Source organism: Onychostoma macrolepis, chromosome 06 (assembly GCF_012432095.1).
Source record: "Onychostoma macrolepis isolate SWU-2019 chromosome 06, ASM1243209v1, whole genome shotgun sequence".
Classification (NCBI taxonomy): domain Eukaryota; kingdom Metazoa; phylum Chordata; class Actinopteri; order Cypriniformes; family Cyprinidae; genus Onychostoma; species Onychostoma macrolepis.
Window position 1 is genome coordinate 5,991,393 of NC_081160.1, and position 27,714 is coordinate 6,019,106.

The 27,714-nt window shown below is 37.6% G+C and overlaps 3 protein-coding genes across 3 annotated transcripts; 1 reads left to right on the forward strand and 2 right to left on the reverse strand.

The window, feature by feature from the left end:
* Positions 1-497: 497 nt before the first annotated feature.
* On the forward strand, positions 498-16,502 carry LOC131542212 (mitogen-activated protein kinase kinase kinase 20). Its single transcript, XM_058778663.1, has 12 exons — positions 498-743; positions 4,155-4,335; positions 5,341-5,428; positions 7,373-7,474; positions 7,570-7,635; positions 7,720-7,748; positions 7,865-8,002; positions 9,042-9,128; positions 11,266-11,340; positions 11,903-12,009; positions 13,216-13,357; positions 14,928-16,502. The coding sequence occupies exons 1-12, from the start codon at positions 673-675 to the stop codon at positions 15,273-15,275; spliced, it is 1,434 nt and encodes a 477-aa protein (XP_058634646.1). The 5' UTR covers positions 498-672; the 3' UTR covers positions 15,276-16,502.
* Positions 16,503-17,692: 1,190 nt separating this feature from the next.
* Positions 17,693-21,287, reverse strand: tuba8l4 (tubulin, alpha 8 like 4). The gene is made up of 4 exons (XM_058778665.1): positions 21,129-21,287; positions 19,293-19,515; positions 19,019-19,167; positions 17,693-18,821 (listed from the first exon to the last, which is right to left on the reverse strand). The coding sequence occupies exons 1-4, from the start codon at positions 21,129-21,131 to the stop codon at positions 17,844-17,846; spliced, it is 1,353 nt and encodes a 450-aa protein (XP_058634648.1). The 5' UTR covers positions 21,132-21,287; the 3' UTR covers positions 17,693-17,843.
* Positions 21,288-24,978: 3,691 nt separating this feature from the next.
* On the reverse strand, positions 24,979-27,436 carry LOC131542213 (tubulin alpha-1A chain-like). Its single transcript, XM_058778664.1, has 4 exons — positions 27,316-27,436; positions 26,856-27,078; positions 26,575-26,723; positions 24,979-26,454 (listed from the first exon to the last, which is right to left on the reverse strand). The coding sequence occupies exons 1-4, from the start codon at positions 27,316-27,318 to the stop codon at positions 25,474-25,476; spliced, it is 1,356 nt and encodes a 451-aa protein (XP_058634647.1). The 5' UTR covers positions 27,319-27,436; the 3' UTR covers positions 24,979-25,473.
* Between the last annotated feature and the right edge of the window lie 278 nt (positions 27,437-27,714).

The window sequence follows — 27,714 nt, forward strand, 5'->3', positions numbered from 1 at the left end:
AATATATATATAGATAGATAGATAGATAGATAGATAGATAGATAGATAGATAGATATATTAATACCATACAAAACAATATCCAATACAGTATTGCAACTGAAGAGTACAGATAAAGATTTCAATGCAGTATTTAAAATATTTCTGATACATATGTGCATGTTAACATGGGTCATATACAGATGTATTATTTTCTATTATTTTTCATTACATTTCTGAACGTACATAAACTGATACATGAAGTGCTTAATTATTTAATGAATATAATTATTAACATACCCTTTCGTTGCCTGTCTGTGTCCGTGTAGAGGCGCTATTGTCATTGTCATTTAAGCTGTGACACCGTTCTCTGTGCCCAAGAGCGGGCGGATTCTACTACGGCGAATGCTTGGCTAATAAATATTAATTACGTAGCATGACGTCTGCCTATTACGTCCATCTCATTGGCTGAAATGCTGCCGCTGGAAGGTGGGCGCTGGCGAATCATGAATATTAATTAGGTTACGGACTCTCCCGTGTGGTTGCCGCTTAACGTCTGTTTGTTGTTATTAATATTCATAAGACAAGCCTTTACCGTAGTAGGATTCATAATTTGTCCAGCGGTACCGTCCCAAGCGAGTGTCCTCTTATGGAAGTGCGGTAACACGAGACAATGAGGCTCCGCATATTATCTTATGACTGGGATTGTTCAGAGAGCGACAGGCCAACGCGTTTCACCGGACCGCACGGAAAACACGACTAACAGGTAGGAAAGCATGCTTTCAAATGTTAATCAGAACACACATTATGCTATGTATGTGTTATTAGTAACATTATTTGCTATATTATCATTGCGTGGGATGAGTTTTAACTCTGCAGCTGATTTTGCGCTTGGCGACTTCAGGAGAGTGACATACGTTAATGTTTGTCCTTTATGTTTTTGCGTTACAGAATCTCCATAAGTATTCCGAAAAGTACTGCACGTTGTCCAAAATTTGTATTTTGAAGTATTTCAAACTCTTTCAAAGTATTTAACATGAAACGGAGGGGAGTTGAAATTAATAAACCATAAAGAACAAAAACAACAATGTTTACAATTCCTTCTCATAGAGCATAAATATGTGCACATATATGGACACAAATGATGTGGAAATAGCTTACTACAAATAGCCTACTTCCTATTTGCTGTTTATTTTGCATAATTAGTGATGATATCATATAAATGTTTGCCAATGAATCAGTCAGAGGTATGAATGAGCTGTTTGTAGTTAAGAATAGTTGAATGTGTGACACATTTGCCTCCTGTTGGCCCCTGATGTCACAAGCCAAAGGGCCACAGTGATGATATGCGGGTTGTTTTTAGAGACCGAGCGCTCTTTATGTGATAGACTGAGTACGGGACATAGGTTGGTCACTCTAAACCGGGGAAGCCAATCTGAGGTGAGGTCATAGATTTCAGGGAAGAGTGACGCATGTGCTAGTAATGTATAAGAAACCAGACCCCATTAACACCAAATACAACAACATCAGCGTTTACTACATTAGAGCTGAAAGCTAACATGAGCCTGGTTTGGAAGTGAAGTACTGAGCAGTGCACTCTTCTTGGATTGGAAAAAAATGGCAAATTCAACCAGTATTTGTTGCAACCGGTTGCGTCACACTTAATGGTTAGTTGACATGACAGTATGGTTAGTTGATGTTAAGGAGTAACAGCAATATCCTGCAGTGTGACTAAGTTATACTTCATTTATAACAACATTTTTCTACTTTTTCTAATTCTTTTACATGCATTTTCATAACCTCGTAGAGAGACATGGGAAATAAAAATACATAAAAAATTATCTTAATTGTTAATTATAAAAATATATGATAATAATAAAAATACATTTGTCACATGGCAGGACTTTTACGTTAAATGCAAAAGGCTAATACACACTTAGGGTTTTTATGTAATTTTTTTTTTAAAAAAGTCCAGTTTGTGACAATAGCAGAACCCTTTTAGGTGCTGAACCCTTTTATAAAGTTCTATAAAGAACCATGATTTGAAATTGAACCTTATTGGTGAACCTTGATGGTGTTATAAAGAACCCTTTTCAAAGTTGTAAATAAAGATTAATTCAAAATATCTCATTTAATTCAATGTGTGTACTTGCCATTTTACAATGTAATTGTGAAATTGACTAACATTTTCAGTTTTTAAGTAAATCCTACACCATATTTTTCAGTATATATATCGCAGACTATGTAACATCAGCCATATCTAGGTGGCAGAATATGCTAGAGATATATAGGTGCGCTCTTTTGAGACAGTGTACTGAACCCCGTGCGGGGCCTCCAGCCATATCAGAATATCATAGAGACCTGGGAAATCATGGAAAAATAATCAAGCCAACATTGTGACAGCACGTTCTGGTTAAGCAAGAGACAGGTTATAAATATCCGGTTTATTGTCTCGCTAGTTCTTCATGGCTGCAGCTGTAAGTGCAAACAAACACATTAACAAGTGTATAGTCATATCAGTGCTTAACTCCGTTTATTCCTCTGCGCCAGTTCAATAAACCATAATTAGTTGAGAATTAAAAACAGATGGTTACATTCTCCCTAATTATTATGATCTCTCCTGCTGTATATTTAAAAGCTGTTTTTAGTTTATTTTGTGTAAACAGAAATTTCTAATCTCTGTTTCAACAGCAATCCAAAACATTACAGTTGTTGTTTAGCCCCCTCTCTCGTTTGTCTATCCTTGTGTTCTCATAATGCCTGTAAAATAAGAGGTTTAGTGTAGACAAATGTGGCAGGAGTCCAATAGCAGATGTAGCAGAGAACACCAAAAGCAAATACATGGCAAGTGGTTTTGCAGTTATGTGAACATGGTAAAGGATCACACTGTAAATCACACGCAGGGGGTAGATATTTCACACAGACCTCCGCTCAACACAACTCCTCTCATGCTCTGATTGCATAAGAATCATTGTGATTCATCTTCCTTACAGCAGTTTTCTATGCATGACTGTAGCATTCTGCTTCTGAGATGTTTCAAATCAGAGTTCTGCAGGAATGAGTCCTATGCTTGGAAATGAGTCTAACACTTCTGGTTCCATCGTTCCGAAGTCACTTTTTTAATGCCTGAAATGCTTGAAAATAAAGTTGACCGAAATGCAGGCTATTTTTAATTTAATCTACAACGTTAAAATACAGTAATACCCCACTTGTGATTTTTATAAGCTTTTACTACAGAGGTTGTTGGGGACATTAAACGTCATCATGACAAACAGGAAAACTCAGTCTTGTTGCGTTTATACGGACACTCTTGCAAACTATTCTAATTCAAAAGTTTCCAACTTGTAGAGATTAAATAAAAATAGAGTTTAAATAAAGAGTGGTGACCCTGGTGTAGTATATAGCATGTATTGCTTGACAATTTTGAATTACCTTTTATTTTTATATTTTCAGTGTTCATTTTAAGAGTAGTCATTTTGTTATGTGCTTTAGACATTTTTATGATTTTTAAAAAATAAACATTTCAATTTAGCTTTTATATATTTTTGTTCGGTGTTGGTTTTAATATTTTTAGTTGTACAGCTTGACAAAGCAACATTACTAACTCTGAAAGTTTTTTATCTAATATTTATAGTTTATTTAAGTTTTATTTTGGCCCTGCAGCAATCTATTTTGTTAATGTTATTCAAAGTATTGGAGGAAAATGTTCAAGACTTGAACAAAAATACAAAATACACACACAAACACACACACACACAATTAAACAGTCTACTTTAAAGGGGTCAGGAAACTGTCATTAATCAATAAGAACCTTTCCCTGTTAGGCCCGCCCACACAAGAGGTTTGTATCAACAAAACTAAACAAAACCAAAAAAAGAAGGCTTCGAAGTGTAAATGAGAACTGGCTGCACAAATCCTGATCAGCAAAACTGAGACATTGCAAACTGTGCAAACTGTGGATGTTGTTTAATTGAAGATCAAGTCAAAAGTTTTGACTTGAAAGTATTTCGAAAGTTTGAAAATACTGTTATTCTCTCTCAGTTTATATTTTTATATATATTTTTATTGTTTTTTATTATAAAATCATAAAAAAAATAATTTGTCACATTGTCCTGATCACTTCATTGGCCAAATATGTTTATATATATTAAGCTGCTTTGTCTCTGTCTTTCTTCAGCCACAGTGAATGTCAGTATGAGATGTCGTCCCTCAGCTCTAGCTTCGTTCAGATCCGTTTCGATGACATCCGCTTCCATGAGAACTGCGGCGGTGGGAGTTTTGGGAGCGTGTACCGGGCACACTGGATCTCACAGGACAAAGAAGTGGCTGTCAAAAAACTGCTGAAGATTGACGCTGAGGTTCGTCAGACTCACAGTTTGTGTTTTTGAATAAGTCAAATCAATTTTATTTTACAGTACACATTGTTTCAGAGCAGCTTTACAGAAATTAATATCTAATCCATGCCTTATAGTCACGTTTAGCAGATTAGAGCTGGACGATAAAATAGTTGAAACAGTATAAACAATCAAGCAATTTAGATTAGCTATATTGCCTATATTGCTTTACTACATACATACATACATACATACATACATATATGTTATTGCCAGGCCTGTTTGAAGTGCTAAACACAGCTGTGTCATGCACAGTTTGTTTTAAAAGTGTAAATAAGCATTCTATGCAAAACAATAAGAAAAAAGCAGCACATCAAATCAGCACTTCCCAGTATTCACTATGCATGTAGGCAGACAATACTGAGATGACGTAATGCATCCTTTTAGATACTGGCAAGTTATTAATCAAATTCGGTACATAATCTAAATGTTGAGAAAGCTGGACACAGTATGTGTGTACATAGCCAGTGTTACATCATTTCCTGTATTCCATCCATCCATCAGACTTGTTTATTGTCATGAGAGAGGGGGGAGTGTAAGGATGTACAGTTTTCCATGACCATCTCTCCTTTTCCCTTCATCTCTCCCCCGCCTTTCTCTGTTTCTCTTTGTCTAAAGCAAATTTGATATACTGTAAGTGTAAAATGTAGCATCTTAATGTGGCTTTGCAGGCGGTGTGTGTTAATGCACGCTCAGCAGCACTGACAGAGTCTGTTCCACTGTTTACCGGAGTTTAGCAGCTTTCCTGGCTGAAGCCATTCAGTTTGAGTCCCAGCGGACATGTCCCACAATACTGCTAATGGCTCCATGTTCACGCACATTTCTAGCGTAATATTTGACCTCGACATACTGTAATGAAAAAATAGTTTTATGACATTGATGCAGCACTCATTTGAGCCTGAGTGTTTGACCGCAGTCTGTGACTTTCACCTCTGCATCTGTTTGTTTTTTTTCCTTCACCTCATCCAGGCTGAGATTCTGAGTGTCCTGAGCCACAAAAATATTATTCAGTTCTATGGAGCCATTCTGGAAGCACCCAACTATGGCATTGTCACAGGTAATAATAAAATGTGGTCTCTTTTTGTTTCATAACCAGTTGGTCAGAGGTTTCTCTTTAAATGCTCATAAGACAAAAAAAAGTTCATAGGTATTCTAGGCTCTGTCATTGTTCAGATCTCTAAAACCAAGGTTCCTATATAGTATGGAAAAGAATGGAATTTGATTCATTTCCAGGTCTGGATAAAATGGAAAAATATTTTTCTATGGAAGCCTGACTTTTTATCTCATATTACTTTTTTCTTCACAATTTTTTTTAATTCTGAGAAATTTTTCTGAATTGTGAGATATAACCTCGCATATTTCATTTCAGAAACAAAAAACAGAATGTGTGAGATGTAATCTCAGAATTCAGAAAAAAGTCAGAACTGTGAGATATACAGAAAAAAAGTCTGAATTTTGAGTTTATATCTCGCAATTCTTGTGAGAAAAAAGTCAGAATTGAAAGATAATTTGCTATTTGGAAATTTTCACCCCTTCCATAATTGTCTCTATTCTGTTTTCTAAAATATCTCAAATTAAGAATTGCTATGACTGAATGAACTCGAGGCACATAGAAAAAAAATGCAAATTATAATTATTAAAATGCAAAATTATATTATATATATGTATTAGGTTTCTTTTAATCAAACTGCTTATTGAACTTTGGTCTGAAATTTAAACTGTTATTTCATCTGCAGTATACAATAAGAGCATACATAGCCAGCATGTAACATACATGTTAACAGCTGGATTTTAAAACCAATTATCAGATGTTAAAAATCATCTGAAGAAGTCTGAAAATTTGAGTCTGTAGTTTTGAAATGAAAAATGTGTATCTCATTGATGATAATCATTTCTTTGTGATTATTTTATTCCTAAGCGATGCTGTGATACTCCTGTTGTACCCCTCTCCCAAAAATTTCACTACTGCCTATTGCCATACTGTTGAACTTGTGACTGTAAAAAGCTTTGTGGATAATCAGAGTGTGAGGATAATTCATCAACAGGACAGATGCACACTTATACTGTTGTCTTGCCATTTTTTTAAGCATCCTATTGTGATCTTTGTCTCCAGGGATGTAAATGCGCTTATGAGCAGATTTATGTGGCCTAATTATTTCTCGAGAGCATGTCTTTCAGTAGCTTTGTCAGCTGGGTATTCAGTAAATCTAATGGTTGTGCATGCTGTCATCCTCTGATTCCTGCTGCCAGCATCTGCTCCCTGTGTGTCTGTGGATGTGTGTGTGTGTAAATGGGAAACGCTGAGTGTGCTAAGCTGTGTTTGACTTCACTCGAGGGTTGGTGATAGATGATCTCATGTGTTGATTGACATCTTGACAAGCTTTTTGCTCTCTCTCCGCTTCTCTGTATGTAAAACTGGTTACAATGACAAGTAATACACACAAATGAGTACTTTTTGTTTGACATGGATGTATTAAATTGAAGTGATAGTAAAGACTTTTATAATGTTACTAAAAATTTGTATTTCAAATAAATGGTGTTCGTTTGAACTTTCTGTTCATCCAAGAATGGGGGGTAAATGGTTCCCCAAGATATTATGGGAATACATGCAACACATTTGTGTTCAACATGTTCTTTGAGCAGCAAATCAGCATATTAGAATGATTTCTGAAGGATCATGTGACACTGAAGACCGGAGTAATGATGCTGAAAATTCAGCTTTGCATCACAGGAATAAATTACATTTTAAAAATATATTAAAATAGAAAAAAGTTATTTTAAATTGTAATAATATTTCACAACATTACTGTTTTTACTGTATCAATTAAATGCAGTTTACTGTATAAACATAAGAGACTTTTAAAAAACATTAAAAAATCTTACCGACCCCAACATTTTGTGGTTCAAAAAATGAAGCTATCATCTACAGTATATATCAGCTCCACAACATTTAGTTGACACATGTGGTGATATGTATATGGTTTGCATGTTTGTATTGTAGAATACGCCAGCAGAGGATCACTGTATGAATATTTGTCCAGTGCTGACAGTGAGGAGATGGATATGGATCAAGTAATGACTTGGGCGATGGAGATTGCTAAAGGTACGTGCCTGTATGAATACGTGTGTTTATGTAATGAGCTCAGTCACATTTTCCTTCTGAGATAATGGCTGGTTCTGTGATTTGTTTCTCTGTAGGAATGCATTATTTACATGCCGAAGCCCCTGTGAAAGTCATTCATAGAGACCTGAAGTCAAGAAATGGTGAGTTCTTAGCTGTCCTCTGAGCAATTTCACATGCAAAAAATGCAAACATGAAGATTATACTTTTTCTTTTCTCTCCATTAGTTGTTCTAACTGCAGACAATGTACTAAAGGTATGCTTCCTGTTTTTTTATTCACATTCAAATATTCGTAATAAAATCTTAGTATTTAAACTGTGCTCAAAATATTAATTTGACTGTCCCTGCATAATGCATTTTGTCTGTGTCAGATCTGTGATTTTGGAGCATCAAAGTTGGTTTCTCACACAACGCACATGTCTCTGGTGGGCACCTTCCCTTGGATGGCCCCTGAAGTGATCCAGAGTCTGCCAGTCTCAGAAACATGTGACACCTACTCATATGGCGTGGTCAGTACTTATATTTGTTGTATGAATGTGCTGTGATCACGTTTTTCTATCTCTGTGTCCCTGTAATTAAAAAAAAAAAAAGTTCATAAAATGGGATAGTTTAAGAATTTAAATTCTGTAAGATTCAAATTACTTCTTTTTTCATGTAACACAAAGGGACTTTTGAAGAATTTTATTTAGCAAGGATGCATTATAATTAATCAACAGTGACACCAAAACAGACTTTCACATTGTTACAAAAAATTATTTTTCAATTCATCAAGTAATGCTGAAAAGAAATTATCATGGTTTCACTTTCATTTTATGGCAAAGAGCAGCCAGGACATTTCACTAAATATCTTCTATTGTATTCTGTGGAAAAAAAGAAAAGCAAATGTGAGGCTTGTATTTAAGAGTTTATGTGTGTGTGTGTATATATATATATATATATATATATATATATATATATATATTAGTGCTGTCAAACGATTAATCGCATCCAAAATAAAAGTTTTTGTTTACATAATATATGTGTGTATTGTGTATATTTATTATGTATATATAAATACACACACATGCAGCATATATTTTGAAAACATTTACATGTATTTACATGTATATATTAATATTCATATAATTTATATCATATATAAATATATTTAATATATAAACATAACATATTTTTCTTAAATATATACATGCATGTGTGTGTATTTATATATTCATAATAAATATATACAGTACACACATATATTATGTAAACAAAAACTTTTATTTTGGATGTGATTGATCGTGATTAATCATTTGACAGCAATAATATATATATATATATATATATATGTATATATATGTATGTACAGTATATATACACACACATGGCTGTTGTGTATGTATGCTTGACTGTCTGAATCAATTATTTCAAACACAGTCTGCATAAACTGCATTCCAAGTGTTGTTCAACCCATATATGTTTTTGTTTGTGAAATATGTCAGTTTTGTTGTAGAGAGCAATGCCAGGACATATGTACATTTATTGTTTGATTTGTGGTTGGTCTTGCAGGTATTGTGGGAGATGTTGACCAGAGAAGTGCCATTTAAAGGGTTTGAGGGTTTGCAGGTGGCCTGGTTGGTGGTGGAAAAACATGAGGTACTACACAGTATCCCACAATCCCTCAGTGTTCTTTAGAGAGGAATGTTATTACTGTACAACCACCACATGAATGTAATGTTAGTATAGTTACATTACTGTTAAAGTTTTAAAGTCAGTTTTGCTATGAATATGTTTGTCATACATTGTCAGTAGTTGTAGTAGTTAACCTTGGCGGACTCTTTTCCTGGCTTTGTTCCAGAACTTAGTGAACTGCCTTCTTTCTTACATAGACAGCTGCATCCTCACTAGACTGGAACCTCTATTTTAACTTCTGTTTCCCGCATGGAATCTGTGCCCACAGAACTCATTAGCATTTTGGTGAATTTTATCATGCTTTCAGCTACAAATAAGAATGTGGAACTCTTAGATCCACCCATCTGGTGTGATCTGTGACATTTCATAGGCAGCAAATAGTTTTGCAAACAATGGTTTTCACTGGAGTTTACTGTAAGAATGGTGTTGATAAGCATAAAAATACATAAATAGTATACAAAATAGCCAACCTTAATTAGACTGAACTATTTGAAGTAATACTTTTAATTACTGAATGAATTTGTAGTACATTTAGAATTACTAATTATCTCACTAGCTATGTTTACATGCATTAATTTTCTTCAGTTTGACTGAATCCGCTTCAATTTCATATTCTGAAAGTCGAACTCAAAACTTTGCAGTCCAATTTACATATTTGTTCACATGTACATTACATGTATTCTGACCAAAACGCATGCGTAGTGCTTAGTTGCCACGATCAGAACTGGAGAAAGTCACCAAAATAATGTCACCAGAACTACCACAAGTATAATTTTTGCCTTGATGACATATCTAAAAAGAATGGTGACATATATGTCAAAAGCAAATATTTAGTAAAGATTCAGTCTCATCATCTTACTAGTTTCAAACTAGTTCACTAGTATTATTTTCCGACCCGATCGAAATATCATTTGGATCACCCTCAGTCAGATTGATTTTGAGGTGTTTACATGAAGACTGAGCCATTTACTATCATATTATTTGACTGCGTGTACATGTGGCTACTTTGTCTGCTGTCTTTGGATTGTCACAGTGCATTATGGGATTGCATTCCCCACAATTATATATATGCAATTCTTCCTAAGAATTTGACCTAAAGAAGGTATTTTAGAATTAAAAGCAATAATGCTGATGATGAACTTTCGGAACAGACTTTGCATTGATCCACAGACACCTAATGATAATGATTTGGAACTGTACGTTTCCTGTTCTTCCTGTGGGTAACAGAACAGTATGATCATAGATTCCATTGCTTGCTTTAGTTGGTTATTTATAGTGGGCTGATCCAGAGGCTTGGCTCTGTATGTGTACAAGAACCCCTGCAACTTTTATTGAGCTCTAGCATACATTACAGAAAGTTAAGGTATATTGTGGTTCTCTTTATGTGTTTGCAGAGAAGCCATCAGTTGAAGATCGGATCAGACCACAGTGGTTTTAGTGCTGTAGGGGGTATTCAGGAAACCTTTTTAGATAAACATCCCAGCCTGAGACAGAGAAAAGGGAGCAAGTACTTATAAGAGAAAATGTTGGCGAGGGGGAGTGGGAGAGGTCAAAAGATGGAGGAAAAGATATTTTGGTTTATGTTAAATTCCCAGTGGGAAGGAGCAGTTTCCATTCTCTCGTGGGCTCATGATTATGTGGTGTGCCAGTGCTGTTTGTCAGATCTAATACTGTGCAGCTATTGCTATTGGACGAGCCACTTGGACAGTATTAGATTCCTACATGTGTGGCTTATCAAATGGGATTCGACAAGTCTCCATTACAGCATCTCTCCTCACATGCTCTTAAAGTTCCATTATCTTGAGTGAGAACTCAGTTTTATCACTTAGCAGTGTAAACAGTGGCCATGTAAAAGCTCTTTGTTAATCCTTATATACTAGTTATTATATATCAGACTCTTTGAAAATGGAGATATACGCTCCATTTGAGTTGTGATGTAAACTTAACCCAGAGGAACGCTTGCAGCAGTTGCTTTTGGGAGCTTAAACGGGACTCGTGCTAAAATTAGAATTTGATGTAATGGCTGCTATAATGGGTTTTTGAAATGGATTCTAATGTGTGTGCATGTGTCTGTGGTATTTGTGTGGGTTATGTGTTCCAGAGGCCGACCATTCCCAGCAGCTGCCCCGCCAGCTTTGCAGACCTGATGAGACGCTGCTGGATTGCAGAGCCCAAGGTACGAGCCGAAATTCAGCTCATATGATGATCAGGCTCACTGGAATCCTATAAACTGTTTACATTTAGTCATTCAGCAGATGATTTTATTCAAAGAGACTTGCAAACGAAGGAACATCACAAGCAGCTGTTCCTTCAAATGAAGTCTTAGTGAAAACAAGTCGTGAACATCTTCACACTGAGCCTGAAATAACATACTGCAAGAAGCATTCTACGTTGTACTCTTTTTTTTTTTTTTTTCGCAAGCGGAGAATTAGTGTATTTTATTTTTTTTCCAGAGAAGGGTGATTCATAATTAAATTTTATGTGAAAGATTTATGTGCAAATTATGCCATTTATTCTTGCTGACCTCAGTGTGACCTCAAATTTCTTACATTTTTAATGGTGAATAGGTATGTGTGTCAAAGGTTTATGACCTAACATTTTAAGAGCTAAGTGAGAAAGTGACCAAAAAAAGGAGAGTGGGTGAGGTTTAATGAACGCTTGAACTCAAACTTTGATTTAGTTGGTGCATTACATTGTGCTGAAGAATGGCCAAAATAAACACGCTCTTTCATCTCCAGGAAAGACCACAGTTCAAACAGGTCCTGTGCACCCTAGAGACCATGAAAAACGACAGCAAACTGCCGGGCCAGTGCAATTCCTTCTTACATAACAAAGCAGAGTGGAGGTATGTCCAACTTTTTTTGTATAGTTTTGAAGTGCTAAATTAAAAAAATAAGGTTATAAGCATGTTCTTTGAAAAAAAAAAAAGCCAAAATATTTGAGGGTTTTGTATTCATTTTTGCAAATGACAAGCGTGATTCATATGGACCCATAATCTAATTATAAAAAGTGTATACTTTGGAAACAATTAATCAATAGCCAGTTTCACACAACTTACAAGAATTAAAATAAGTTAAAAATCCAAATATGAAACAGGAAGTAACTGTCTGTAAGAGCCAAGAACAATGTAGAAATTACTACGGAAAATTATTTCAGTTTGTCTATTGATTCGTAAAAACTAGCAAAACATATGTGTGCCTTAATGTACACCTGAATGTTAATGTAATGGACACCTTTGAGGTGTTTTGGAGAGTATAAAAGCTAAAATATTAAGCTTTTTTAATACTTTTAAGTATGTTTGTTATTTGAGGTCTAATTGTCTACATTTTATTAGCTGACTACTGCACTTTTCAGTCATATGAAATTACAACGTTATAAACTTGCTGGCATAATTCTGAAATGATCCAAATTGTTTTTTGTGAAGTTTAACTTGTATTCAACTTTAGTGAGTATCAAGTTTTTGAGGAGCTATAGTATAATCATTTACAGTAAGTAAAAAGGTTTTATCTAGGTTACAACACATAGAGGTATGAGTTGTAAGAGCAAAAACACGAATAGAGGAAACAAACACAATAAATGCATGACTTCAGCAGCGCTGCAATGCATGAAGGGAGATATGTCAGAAATGAACTGAGTGGAATGGAAAAAGAGAGTGAGGAGCAGAAGGGGGAGGAAGAGGGAGGGTGAGACATTCTGGAAACGCTCCTCATGAGAGTGGTAGAGAAATCAATTCTAGCAGGAGGGAAGTTTTGAGAGTGTGTGTGGAGAGATTTTGGCAGGGGCTGATATGGCTTTGAGGGCAGAGGGGTTGAGGAGAGGGGCATTCTGGCCTTCCTTCACATACCTGTTTATAAATAGCCACACTAAAGGCTTTGTGTGGGGGTTGTATTGTTTAGCATACAGTACCACCTGCTGGCACAGATAGGAATTGCAGACAGCTGGGGGGGTTTTAGGTCAAAGAGCATTTTGAATTGGCGATAATGTTTATTCCATGTTTTTTGTACATGATGTAAGTGTGTTGCTCAAACTTCCTGTGCCTTCTGTCTGTAAGGTGTGAGATAGAGGAGACGCTGGAACGCTTGAAGCAGCTGGAGAGGGAGTTGAGCTGTAAGGAGCAAGAGCTGGCGGAAAGAGAAAGGCGACTGACAGAGTGGGAAAACAGACTTATGGAAAGATCCAGATCCTGCACTCCTGTGGGTCCTCATCATTCTGTACTCATTTTGCAACCACACTTCTGCATACTGTGTGCTACATAGTACAATCATTATTACTATTACAGTATTATATTATATTATGAGTCGGTTTGATGCCACCTTTATGGAGTGTGTCATTTTTGCACCATTTGTGGTATCAAACATAATTGTAATATAATAACAATAATGAGGATTCTCAAATTCGCCTCATCTGAGATTGGACAGACATAACAGACAAACAGTCTTACCCAAAACTCTGATTGAGTTCAAATTGCTGTGTTGGGCTGGTCTGGATGTTTTGATAGTGTCACAGTGTTTATAATTTCTGCTGGAAATCCACCTATGAATGGCTTACTCATAGTTGTCTCTGCATTTTAAGCTGAGATACTGCAGGAGAAAGAAGAAAATATAGGCCTACACTATGAGCTTCATTCATGAAACACGAGCAGAATGATTCTTTTGTGTGTGTGTGTGTGTGTGTGTGTGTGTGTGTGTGTGTAAACCGGTTGTTAAATCACTGGACTGGCTTTTAAATGCACAGGTTTAAAAGTTGTAGTATGCTGACATAGTTGTGTTTTCACGTGACCTGCAGCAGTCTGATAAAGTAGGAAGTTGCACAAAGGAGTAGTGAAAAGTCTGGGCTAAAACAAAACTTTGCATTGTGCGCTTTAAATGTGTGGTGCAAATTTTGGCACACATAGTAGGTCATCTGCATAGAGAAAATCTGCATAATACAGTATACACAGTAACATAGCCTTGTGAGAAACAAGTATGATTTGTAATTAATTTGTAATGGCATATTTTTAATGAAGTTTGAAGTTTAGTATATTTAAAATATATTCACTTTAAATGTAATATTGAATACCACTCTACAGTACTTTACTATAATAATACTTTAATAAAGTACCTTGCGTGCACTGTAGTGTTATTCAACACATCAACACACACTTCTTTAAAGTGCAACTTTTGATTTAATATTATTACATACTTTATATATATTATACTTAAGTGTACATACGTGTTAAAAAACAGTCATGAAAGTGTACTTTCTTTAAGTACACTTACAATGCCTTTATTTCATTATTATATAGTCTAAATGTTTTTTGTACGTTTTTTTAAAATATACTTTTAATACTTGAAGTACACTACAAGTGCACGTTAAATACAATTAAGTGCGTTATTAACCTTATAATGCATTGTATGATCTCACAAATAACTGTAACCACAGTTGTAATACATTATAATACTCATCTAATCATTGTTACACCTTTACAAAGTATAATGCACTAAAACACGATAAACAAACCTTCAAATATTGTAATGCATTTTAACTTTTGTTACAAAATTATTTATGAAAAGATATAATGCATTACACTGTACGTTATGAATAACTTTATTATGCATTATACATCAAGGCTTATGTAAAGTGTTACCAAAGTATTTTTAAAAATCATAGAAAAATGATGTAAATTTGTAGGCCAGTTTCCATTGAACTTGTAAAAGTACATTTCCACCTTTAATTCCAATGACTACTTATAAACTGTTAATTGACTTCATGTCCTTTTTGCAGCTGTTTTCACATATTTCCCCCTTGGCGGCCACTCTCAGTGCCGAGTCCTTCTATGAGGCTCACATGGAGGAGAGCAAAAGCTCGGAGGTCAGCTGTCAGATTTCATCAACCTGCAGTAATGGGGATCTGGGCCAGGCCAGCCTACAGAAGCTCATGCTGGGGTTCGGGGGCGTCTTTGACCTGGATATGAACATTCCCGGCGGTAACCTCGTCAGCCAATCAGGGATGCAGTTGAACATGCAAGCAAAGAAGAATTCCTCCAAGTCCTGCAGTGTCCGTGAGGGACGCAAACTAAACATGGCCATCACCATGGACGACTTTGGCTGGTCTGACGATGACAGCGATTAGTGGAGGGCAGCTTGGTACAATAGGGCAGGGTTAGATGGGGTCAGAGGTCAAATGTCGAGAGTCAGATCTAGCAAAATCAGGAATTAATAGTTTAAACTGTAACGATTCATCTGAATATTTTAAAAGATTGTTGCACCCATGTGTGGTATGTTTCAGTGCAAAAAAAACATGCATTACTTGATCCAGAGCAGAATATTACGCTACCCTGTTAGCAGTAGGGCTGCTGTTCTGAATATACCAGCTAACCAGCATAAATAAATAGCAAGCGGATGAATGATACTGCGTAACTGGGAAGATACAGGGTACTGCATAAATGCCCATAAATGGCAGGATTTACCATTGGTAGGAGGGATTTACCTCTGCCTTCTCTGAGCGAGACAGCAGATCATACTGAGATTTCCCCTGTGAGATAGTCACATTTACAGTATTTATAAAGTGTGATGTGAGATTTAATGGGATTTCTGAAGCTGTGTTTTTGTAAAGCTCTGAAGTTTTTATAAAATAAAGGAAATACTGAACAACCTATGTGAAATGGGTCAAACTACAAGGGAACATTTCCAATATATGTTTAAAAAAATAGCTGTAGAACACACTATTATAATTCACTGTGTTGTTTGTGATACAGGCATAAATTATACATCGTATTATGTGACAGATGATTAAATAAGTAAAATTAATGCTAAAGTAAATTTCATTCAGCTGTTGAGCACAAAAGAAGATATTCTGAAGGTTAAAAAACCTAACTGTTGATGGTAGCCATAGACTTCCATATTATGAAAAGAAAAAAATAATTAATTGGTTAATGCTACTGTCAACTTTTTGGTTACCAACATTCTTCAAAATATCTTCTTTTGTGCTCAAGAAGAAAGAAACCTACCGAAGTACCTCTTTAGATGAGCGAACACATATTCACTATCAACTGTGAGGTTTCCCTCAATAAACTCCTAATTTGATGCTATTTAATATTTAGTGAGGTGGCTGTTAAATTCAGGTATTGGGTCAGATTTAGAGATCTTGGTCATGGAGAATAAGGCCTAATAAGTAATAATAAACAGCCAATATGATAGTGACGTGAATGCTAATAAGCAACTAGTTATTAGTGAGAATTGGACCTTTAAATGAAGTGTTACCATTGTATTATTTAATATATTCATTTGAATATTTTGTGAAAATTTGATTAATAAAGTCATCTTGCACACTCTTGAGGGTTCATATGCAGTAAAAAGCAAAGAACAATCGCAAAGCAACTCCCTGGCATTGTGGCTTTTGTGTAACATTTGCATTCAAACTTGTGCTCAAATCTCACATATAACCGCTTTGCTTGTCATCGGCCCACATGATTTGTTTAGCAAATTTCTGGAGTCATGTGACAAGCATAACCAGTGTTTCACTTGTTTTTTTATCATTTGCGCGGGATTTGTATGGCTGTTTCAGCCTCTTCGCTGGACTGTGCATGACAGATAAGCTGAGTGCCAACTGGAGTCAGAGCAGAGGCCCACTTTGTACCATACACTCCATGAGCGTTTAAACCACGTCTGCACTCTATCCACATGTCAAACAGGCACAGGAAGAAAATAGGCTTACAGGCTTACAAAAAGTCATATTTTGTCTGCCAGTTCTCCAAGTTATTATTCTCATATATTATATAAACAATACTTGGTCTGGTAGCACACAGTTGTATGTTGTGTATACAGAGGCTCGCGTGTGTGGCCCCTGTGTGATTCACTGGAGGTTTGGGTGTGTTTGTTCCCAGCAGAGATCCGGCTCTCCTGTTTCACATGCAAGACAAACACATAACCCTATTCATCGTTAGTGCATGTTTAATCTGTAAACTATATCCAAAGCAGGAGACTGGGTAAGGAGATTAGCCTGACTGCGTTGAGAATATTATGTAGTTTGGTTCCATGGCATTGAATATAGAGAAATGAGTCAAACATTTCCCAGTTTGACTAAACGTAGTTCTCATGATCTTGAAGATTATTTTAGAGGATTTGGCTTGAATGCTTCATTTTAGTTTTGAAGACAAATATAATTGTGGGAAGACTGTATTGAATATTTTGTGAATTTTCTACCGTTATCAAAACTTAATTTTTCATTAGTAATATGCATTGCTAAGGACTTCATTTGAACAACTTTAAAGGCTTAGACCCTTCACAATCGTGTGTAGATACGTGTTATTTAAAAACAAACTCTGGAGTGGTTTTATAATAATGCTGACACCCCATTTTTGCATACGTGTGAAAACCCTTCTTCCCTTTTCTCTTAGCAACACTGTAGACATAACATGGTTGCTAACTTATCACAATACCACATGTTAGCTACTTTAAGCTAAGTTTTGGCAAGGCTCAGTGTCTCAGTCACACTCAAATATACTTGGAGACCAAAAAAAAAAAAAAAAAAAAGACAATGGCAGCAGATTAATTAAGCATTTTTATTGAAAAGGTCAACCGAATAAGAGGAACAATTTTATTTCATGGAATGTGGGTTTTTAACAGAACATTTTCTATATTTTTTAAGTCGGGCATGTGTTCTCTTGCTAGGTTGTGCAAGGGTCAGCAAGCCTTCAATTTAATACTCCTCTCCTTCTTCATCCTCTTCCCCGACGCTGTCTGTTCCCACCTCTTCATAATCCTTCTCCAGGGCAGCCATGTCTTCTCTGGCCTCTGAGAACTCCCCCTCCTCCATTCCTTCACCCACATACCAATGAACAAAAGCTCTCTTGGCGTACATCAGATCAAACTTGTGATCCAGACGAGCCCAGGCTTCAGCGATGGCTGTGGTGTTGCTCAGCATACACACAGCTCGCTGCACCTTAGCCAGATCTCCTCCAGGAACCACAGTCGGGGGCTGGTAGTTGATGCCAACCTTGAATCCAGTGGGACACCAGTCCACAAACTGGATGCTACGCTTGGTCTTGATGGTGGCGATGGCAGAGTTGACATCTTTGGGAACCACATCTCCACGGTACAGCAGACAGCAGGCCATGTACTTGCCGTGACGAGGGTCGCATTTCACCATCTGATTGGCTGGCTCGAAGCAAGCGTTGGTGATGTCAGCAACAGACAGCTGCTCATGGTAGGCTTTCTCTGCGGAGATCACTGGGGCGTAGGTGGCCAGAGGGAAGTGGATACGTGGATAGGGCACCAGGTTGGTTTGGAACTCGGTCAGATCTACATTCAGGGCTCCATCGAAACGCAGGGATGCTGTGATGGAGGAAACGATCTGCCCAATCAGCCTGTTGAGGTTTGTGTAGGTGGGGCGCTCGATATCGAGGTTTCTACGGCAGATGTCGTAGATGGCCTCGTTGTCCACCATGAAGGCACAGTCGGAGTGCTCGAGGGTGGTGTGGGTGGTAAGGATGGAGTTGTAGGGCTCCACCACCGCAGTGGACACTTGAGGAGCTGGATAGACAGCAAACTCAAGTTTTGACTTCTTCCCGTAGTCGACAGAGAGCCGTTCCATTAGGAGAGAGGTGAACCCAGAGCCGGTGCCACCACCAAAACTGTGGAATATCAGGAAGCCCTGGAGCCCAGTGCACTGATCAGCCTACAAACAAAATAGTGAATGTTTAGATGGGAAATATATCAATTATAATAACAACATCATAGCAATTATAACTTAATTCACTGATATTTTGTTACCTAGTCACTAGTATGTTTTGGAGTGAACGTTTATGTTCTGTGAACTTCCCAACTAATAAATACAGTTTATAGAGAAGACGGTGGCATTAAGAGGCATCTTACCAGTTTGCGAGTCCTGTCCAGCACCAGGTCAATGATCTCCTTGCCAATGGTGTAGTGCCCACGGGCGTAATTGTTGGCAGCGTCTTCCTTACCAGTGATCAACTGCTCAGGGTGGAACAGCTGGCGGTAGGTACCAGTGCGCACCTCATCTGAAAAAAAGGAGGAGGAACTTCTTTTAACTGCAAGCTAACCAAAACACCTAAAGTTGCTCCGAAGGTCAAAATTTTACAGCTGGGAACAAAAAAAGAAAGAATTTTTTTAAAGAAATAATTACCAATGACGGTGGGCTCCAGATCGACAAAGACCGCTCTTGGGACATGTTTTCCAGCTCCAGTCTCACTGAAGAAGGTGTTGAAGGAGTCATCACCTCCTCCAATGGTTTTGTCACTGGGCATCTGGCCGTCTGGCTGGATCCCATGCTCCAGGCAATACAACTCCCAGCATGCATTGCCCATCTGGGCTCCGGCTTGGCCGACGTGCATGGAAATACATTCACGCTGTAGAAAGAGAGAGGGGGGAAAGAAAAAGAAAAAAAGATATGATTAGCCATAGCAATTTGGAAAATGCTTGGAAGAAAAATTATGCGAGATCACATCAATTAAATATTACTTTAAATGTATCAAATAAATAGGCATCATTAAAGAAAGCATAAAGTCACTGCACATATTTCTGTTAACCCCCTGGAAAAAGAGGCCACAGCAGGTATCCACACAAACACACAACGTCCATAAAGGAAATGGGGCAGACTGCTAGGGCAGGATGTTTATTCTTTTCATATGGAAAGCTGTTGAATGGTGCCTTTGTTTGAATGCAGTGATGTATACGTTGTTTTCACTGTAACATTGCACATTCCTAACATTACAAACATAGGTAGGTACTTTCCTTTAACTTAAAATATGTTATGTCTGAAACATGCTCAGTGCCCAGATTGTCTTTTTAGTAACGTTAACATTAACACCGATTAATAAATGTATTGTTCCATGTTCGTTTGTATACAGCGCGCAAGGTTTATGTGCATTGTCTAAGTCTTCTCCGTTTTTAGGGTCTCTCTGTGGCAGAGTTACAGTGCCACATCCTGGTCTGGCGTGTATACTACATCGTTTTGTGTCGGTTTCGTGTGTACGCAGATATTTCTTGAGACAAAGAGAGAGAAAAAAGATCGGATAGGGAAAGCTCCGGCTTCGTGTGGATGTGGCCTAAGATGACCGGTTTCTGAAGATCAATTGGTCAGCATGTGGATCAATACCCATTACCATCTCCCAACCAGCCACACTGCAGCTGTTCCAGTCGTTTTTATCTGCATGAACGCATGCAGGCTTAAAATGCTGACTAGGCCCAAAGGATAGGGAGTGTAAAATACAGCCATTTTGCTTTCATTCTCATTCCTACTCTTTGAATGCCAAGTGTTCATTTTGAAATATGAAACACAGAACTTAAGCATTTATCGAGTCAGACGGTGACTTATAACTGTAGTGTAGGGAAGAGGCCTAAAGGGCAGGGCAGGGCCGGTCCCATCCCCCACCCAACGTGTACCACCCAGTTTTCTGTATTATTCAGCGAGAAGAAACGAGTAACGGTAGAAGAAAAAGGCGCGATATCTGATCGCGCGCCTTAACTGGAGACTTCTACCGCGGCTTTGAAATTCTGACGTGTCTGCTACTCCACCCTCTTGCGCATCTAACAAAAACCCAAGCTATAGCATTTATATATTTAATACCGTTTCTAAATAGTAATATATGTATCTCATGAGGACGTTTATCAATTTTCTACATAAATTTTGGCTTTTGCTGATTTTTCTTTGTTCTGCGTGTTTTTAGAAAGTGCGCCAGACTTCCCAAAGCTCCTGCCGTTAAGCGTGCGCGCGCGCATTTGTCTCGCGACCGCCCAAAGCCTTTAAATACTATTAAATATCAGTAAACACCAAGATTAAACGAATTAACATAGCTTCTGTTTTATATTTAAGACAGAGATGTGCTTTATATTTTATACAAAACTCATTGAAGTCATTTCGTTCAAAACACGTTAATCTCAAGCTGTAAAATAACGGTTTCCACACAGAAAATAATCGTCTGTGTTATTTACTGAAAATAGACGTGAAATTAAATCTTACCATTTTTTCAGATTTCCTTCAGACCGACGTTAAGGACTCGGAGAGAGAAGGTAGGATTGCTGAGGAAGGGGTCGGGCTACGTTTATATAGCGGCGCGCGACCGGATGGAGGAGAGGCGGGGCTCTGGCTGCACTCTGGCGGGAGCGGCAGTTAGCGGACGCCAGAGCCAGAGAGAGAGAGAGTTGCGACAACTCTCCACCAATGGACCGTTTTTTTTTTTACAGCAATGACGGGAGCCGCTCAATAGTTCCCGGAAGTTAGCGCTCATCAGCGCCATAGAGATGAAGCTGACTGTATCCACTATCCAGCTTCTTATGAAGACTTCAGATGACCCAGCACCTGTGAGGAGATGACGCCCTTGAGAGGACTTCAGATGAAGCTGACTCAGACTCTGAATAAACATACAAAACTGCTACATTGTCCTTGCGTTGTAATCAACGTGATCAAATCATGTAACCATTGTTTTAATTTGTTCATTGTTTCTGAATACATGGCATTACTTAACTGCATGATTTGTATAGCCTAATTGTAGAACATTTCTGCCATATGAACATTACTTTGACACCGTTACACCTGTTAACACAACTCTTATAAACATTCATTTTCTGTAAAGCTGCTTTGAAACAATGTGTATAATAAAAAGTGCTATACAAATAAATGTGAATTGAACAAAACGTGATGCATCATTTTCTCTCCTCTCCATGTCAGTAGGGAAACCATACATTCACACTCATTTCTGTGAGAGACTGGAGCACTCCCATGCAGCACAGCACACTATTGTGGAGACAGCATGCTTTATAGTATGTAAATAAGTGCATAACAAATGTCAACATACATAAAAATGTATGATTAAATGTGTAAAAATGTTTTAAGTTATTTTAAATTACTACAAATATATTTATAAATATTAATAATCGAGGGGTGCACAAGAATCAAAAACATTAAACGAGATTAAATCCCACTTAATCTTAAAATATCTTCACTTATTTGGAATGAATTTTTAAAGACAACAAACTTAACATTTACAATGAGATTAATAAAACGACAATGAACATTAAGATGTGATTGCACTTGACTAACATACAAGTTGTTAGAACACACACACATTATATTTATACAGAGAGGCTGAAGTTACCTTGGTAAAAGACCACGATGTCGTTTATATAGCAAACATGGACTTTTAGCATGGTAACATCCACCTAAAATATGTTAACATGGCAGGTAAGGATAGCTGACCACATTAATCTTCAAATATTAGCGGATTTTATGTTTTAAAAACAACAGTGATACAACTACATGTGTATACTACGCATACATTTATATAAATAATGTAAATAAATTACTTTATAGTCTACTAATTACCAAAAATCGCAGTTCTTTCTCACTAACTCAATGTATTCTAATTGCCCGCTATGCACTTCCTGGAACTATTTTGAGGCCTACGTGAATCACGTGACGATCGAGCGCTCCGAACTTCCGTTGTCGCAACTCTGTCCGTTTCTCAAAGGGAAGGCTGCATCCTCCAGAGGTCGCATTGTCTCTCTTGGCTCTGGCGGACACGAAGAAGAAGAGGAGGGAACGTTTGGGCGGAACTTGATGTGTGAAGCGAACCATTCAGAGAGGGGATGGAAAATGCCTAGTAAGACAAGGGAGTTTTTTTTTTATTTATTTAAACTGAAAAATAAATAACAATAATTAAAAATAACAATAATGATTTACACCCTACGCAAATATTGGACACTAAGTGAGGCCGTTTCTATGATACATATTTGATAATATCCATTATAAACCCTTATCACCACACCGAACAAAGACAGATGTTAGGCTCCATTTCAGTCAGACTTACAAAGGTTTTAATGTAATTTTGTGAACAGTTTACTTAAAGAAATAGTTCACTAAAAACTGAAAACTGTCATTATTTAACTCTTATATTGTCCCAAACTATTATTTCATCTGTGGAACACAAACAGTTGATTTTGGTAAAGTTATTTTCAATATAATGTGAATGAGGACTGTAATGTACAGGGAATGTAAAATAAATGCTTGCTGTGAAAAAACAAAACAACTAAGCACCGCAATAAATTAGGTTTTCAAACTCAGGGGAGTGCTAAGGGGTTGGTCAACAAGTTTAGAGAAAAACAGTGTTAAAAATGTAATATTAAATAATAAGATTAAAAGTGAGTTGGAAAGAACATAATATAAACTAAATATTTCAGAAATAATATTTAATTATTTTTAATGTAATTTTTTCACAGTATAAATGGGGCCTTTACACACACACACAAATATACAGCTGCATTTTAAATTTTAGGATTGGGTCCCTCACACGAGAATCATTGAAGCCTGAAATCGCCTGCTACATTCGTTTCTCTTAACTTAGCTTTTTTGTTATGTCACATTGTAAGCAAGCACAATATTGTTAAAAACATTTCATGTTTCATCAACATTCACAAAACCTATTGCTTTCACATAATAATATAAAACGTATTTCCAGATGTTGCTTTCAAAAAATAGGCTTTATCTTTAAATGACACCTAAAGGACAGATCATTTCTGAAACTTGATATCTTCCAAGTTACTAAAAGACCAGAACATATTTAATCAGGTCTGAAAACATGTTGCAACCTCACGTTTATCTGTCATAAACTTTGCGCTTTGATATATGTCACGTATCCAGATCTGCTCTGCAGGAAACCTAATCAGATGTTCTCTGGAAGACAGTATTGTAATTGTACAGTATGTTCACATCAAACACTTGTGACTGCAGTAATGCTTTCTCACTCTTTCCCCACATGAGATTTTGTGGCTTAGATAAGTCTAAATGTTTAGAGAAGGACTCAGTGGAGAATGTCTGGAATGCCTGGTAGGGCGGTTGTGTTTTTAAGTGGAGGGCAGTACATTTGTATCAGCATATGAGAGAAAAGAAGCTATGAAAGGGTCAAGTTCAAATTATATTATTATTATGCACCTGAATGTGAGAGACCATAAAACGTCATTTGGCTTTAGAGGAAATGTGTCTATATTCCTTCTGCGTCAGACAGGGTTTGGGCAGATTTATTGAAAAAAGTTAAATAAAAAGAGCTGTATGTATTATGAGCTGTTAAGTGCTTGCTTTGCATCCAAATAGATTATCTTCAATGTAAATTAGACCATTGTTTGTGGAATTTACCTTGTCTGGAACTATTTTCAATCTCACCTCGCAACCTTCTTAAAAAGGATTAAGTGCTACAAATATTTCAAATATATTAAAATAAAAAATAAATCTAGACAGAAAGTCCAAGTCCCTTTTTACCAATTTCATAATTTTCTATATGACCAGAAAGTCATGGCAATTATGTTTTACATAAACTCATCAAAATAAGTTGAGCAATTTCAACTTTTTTTGGATGTTATATGAAATCCAACTTGATTTATAAGTCGGTTTAATGTAATTTATGTTGAAATCACTCGTACAAGCAAGCTGATTTAACTTATTGAAGTGAAGTTTTTATGTTGAAATAGGTGGACATTTTTACAGCTTAAAGTTTTTCTGCTTAAGATCTACTGCTAAACCTTAATCTTGAAAGACTTTTGTCTAGAAATGATCTTAAAGTGACATTTATGTAATTTAATTCAATGAATGATATGTTTCAAATTTCAGTTTGGTATAATATGATTTTAAACTTCAAGTCCGTGCAAGGGCTTCTCAGGCATGCTGAAACAGACTTGACTGACTCATGATCTAAAGGCATGAAAAAAGGTGATAGAATGTAAAACTTTTGTTAATTGCTTCCATGGCACCCTTTCAGTGTGTTCACCATTTGCATTCTCTTAGTCTTCAGGCAGTTGAATTACAAAGACATTACACAAGCCGTCTTCAGGTGGCACAGAACCACCCAATCTTTTATTCTTACTCCAGAGCGCTTAAACCAAGAAAATAAAAGCTGTTAGCGTGGTAACATTTAAACCATTTAGTCACTAGTAACTGTTGTTAGCAACTGGATATCTTATTTGCTGATGAACTGAGTTTCATGACAGCCAACTCAGTGAAATAAACAAACAACTAAAAAGTCAATATGAAGTCTTTAAAAGATATCACCTTAACCTTTATGGTCTGTCACATGCACTTGGTGGTTGGCCTTATGAGTCATGTGGATGATTTGCTCATACACTGAACACAGACAAACAAAAACAGACTGACAACTTCCAATATCAGTAAAATATGAGGGGGAAAAGGCACATAAACTACATATCAAATACAGCTTTCAAATGAGCATAGGAAACATAAAACAATATTTTGTTACAGTGAAAATACTGTTGTGAAAGCTATCTGTGATGTTTCTTGACAAGATTGTGTAGGGATTCCTTTAATACTCCTCTCCTTCTTCCTCTCCCTCTTCCCCAACACTGTCTGTTCCCACCTCTTCATAATCCTTCTCCAGGGCAGCCATGTCTTCTCTGGCCTCTGAGAACTCCCCCTCCTCCATTCCTTCACCCACATACCAATGAACAAAAGCTCTCTTGGCGTACATCAGATCAAACTTGTGATCCAGACGAGCCCAGGCTTCAGCGATGGCTGTGGTGTTGCTCAGCATACACACAGCTCGCTGCACCTTAGCCAGATCTCCTCCAGGAACCACGGTCGGGGGCTGGTAGTTGATGCCAACCTTGAATCCAGTGGGACACCAGTCCACAAACTGGATGGTACGCTTGGTCTTGATGGTGGCGATGGCAGAGTTGACATCTTTGGGAACCACATCTCCACGGTACAGCAGACAGCAGGCCATGTACTTGCCGTGACGAGGGTCGCATTTCACCATCTGATTGGCTGGCTCGAAGCAAGCGTTGGTGATTTCTGCAACAGACAGCTGCTCATGGTAGGCTTTCTCTGCGGAGATCACTGGGGCGTAGGTGGCCAGAGGGAAGTGGATACGTGGATAGGGCACCAGGTTGGTTTGGAACTCGGTCAGATCTACATTCAGGGCTCCATCGAAACGCAGGGATGCTGTGATGGAGGAAACGATCTGCCCAATCAGCCTGTTGAGGTTTGTGTAGGTGGGGCGCTCGATATCGAGGTTTCTACGGCAGATGTCGTAGATGGCCTCGTTGTCCACCATGAAGGCACAGTCGGAGTGCTCGAGGGTGGTGTGGGTGGTAAGGATGGAGTTGTAGGGCTCCACCACCGCAGTGGACACTTGAGGAGCTGGATAAATGGCAAACTCAAGTTTTGACTTCTTCCCGTAGTCGACAGAGAGCCGTTCCATTAGGAGAGAGGTGAACCCAGAGCCGGTGCCACCACCAAAACTGTGGAATATCAGGAAGCCCTGGAGCCCAGTGCACTGATCAGCCTGCAGGATTACATGAGTTATTCTACAATCACTGGCCAGGATTGTTCTACTTTAGCTCTGCTGTAGACCCTAATGCAACACCCAAGATAAAGCCAACTTTTGACCCCAAGATTGTCTTACCAGTTTGCGAGTCCTGTCCAGCACCAGGTCAATGATCTCCTTGCCAATGGTGTAGTGCCCACGGGCGTAATTGTTGGCAGCATCTTCCTTACCGGTGATCAACTGCTCAGGGTGGAACAGCTGGCGGTAGGTACCAGTGCGCACCTCATCTGGAAAATCAAATCGCGTCATATATTCACGTCAGATTACTCTTGATTCGATGCACGCTAAATTGAGGGGAAAAAACGTAGACACTTCTTCACAGTAGAATTGAATAATACAAAGAGAATCAGTTTCATTACCAATGACAGTGGGCTCCAGGTCAACAAAGACAGCTCTAGGAACATGTTTTCCAGCCCCGGTCTCACTGAAGAAGGTGTTAAAGGAATCGTCACCCCCGCCGATCGTTTTATCACTTGGCATCTGGCCATCTGGCTGGATCCCATGCTCTAGGCAATACAGCTCCCAGCATGCATTGCCCATTTGCACACCTGCCTGACCGACATGGACTGAGATGCACTCACGCTAGGGTGTAAATGAGAAGCATGTTTAAACCTACTAAAAGTAAAAATCTCTTGTTGCTTTCTATTTTAATTTTCATAACACAAACCTAAAACCAAAAACCAAGACAATCAAATATGGGACAAATTAATTGTTGACAAAAATATACATGAAGACTAAGACCATTCATTAAAAGTCACGTACATTTGTTCAGTATTATAAATAATGCATCAGACAAATAAATAATTTAAAACATCCTACCATTTTAGAACTTTCCTCTGGCCGACGTCAAGAGTCCGGTTGAGAAATGTTGTGAATGTTCTCTGTGACGATATCATCACTATATAAAGAGCAAGCTGATGCCACGGTAACATGGTTTGTTGTTGGCAACTTAAAGGGTTAAGAGCAATTATGTGAATGCCAATCATAAATGACCGCGGTGAACTGAACAAACAGGCCTAGTCACATCCCAGTGCTTCTTGTTTCCTGCAAAAACACACTCTAACAGGCCAACACTCGTCCACTCACCCAGACATTAATATTTAACCCTGCACTGATGGATCACATCTTTGGTGTGGTTTATTATATCACCAACGTTAGAGCAATCTAAAGCTTAGAGGGGAAAGGAGTGTAAACTTAATCTTTGTTCCAACAGCATTG

Bases quoted from the DNA above. Each gene is read 5' to 3' on its own strand.
- LOC131542212 (XM_058778663.1), top strand. From the start codon at position 673: ATGACTGGGATTGTTCAGAGAGCGACAGGCCAACGCGTTTCACCGGAC. The intron at 8,003-9,041 runs GTCAGTACTTAT...TTGGTCTTGCAG, and splicing joins ACACCTACTCATATGGCGTG to GTATTGTGGGAGATGTTGAC. The intron at 13,358-14,927 runs GTGGGTCCTCAT...TCCTTTTTGCAG, and splicing joins GATCCAGATCCTGCACTCCT to CTGTTTTCACATATTTCCCC.
- LOC131542213 (XM_058778664.1), bottom strand. The intron at 26,724-26,855 runs GTAATGAAACTG...TTGATTTTCCAG, and splicing joins CCTGGAGCCCACTGTCATTG to ATGAGGTGCGCACTGGTACC. The intron at 26,455-26,574 runs GTAAGACAATCT...GTAATCCTGCAG, and splicing joins TGGACAGGACTCGCAAACTG to GCTGATCAGTGCACTGGGCT.
- tuba8l4 (XM_058778665.1), bottom strand. The intron at 19,168-19,292 runs GTAATTATTTCT...CCTTTTTTTCAG, and splicing joins TCTGGAGCCCACCGTCATTG to ATGAGGTGCGCACTGGTACC. The intron at 18,822-19,018 runs GTAAGATGCCTC...TTTTGTTTGTAG, and splicing joins TGGACAGGACTCGCAAACTG to GCTGATCAGTGCACTGGGCT.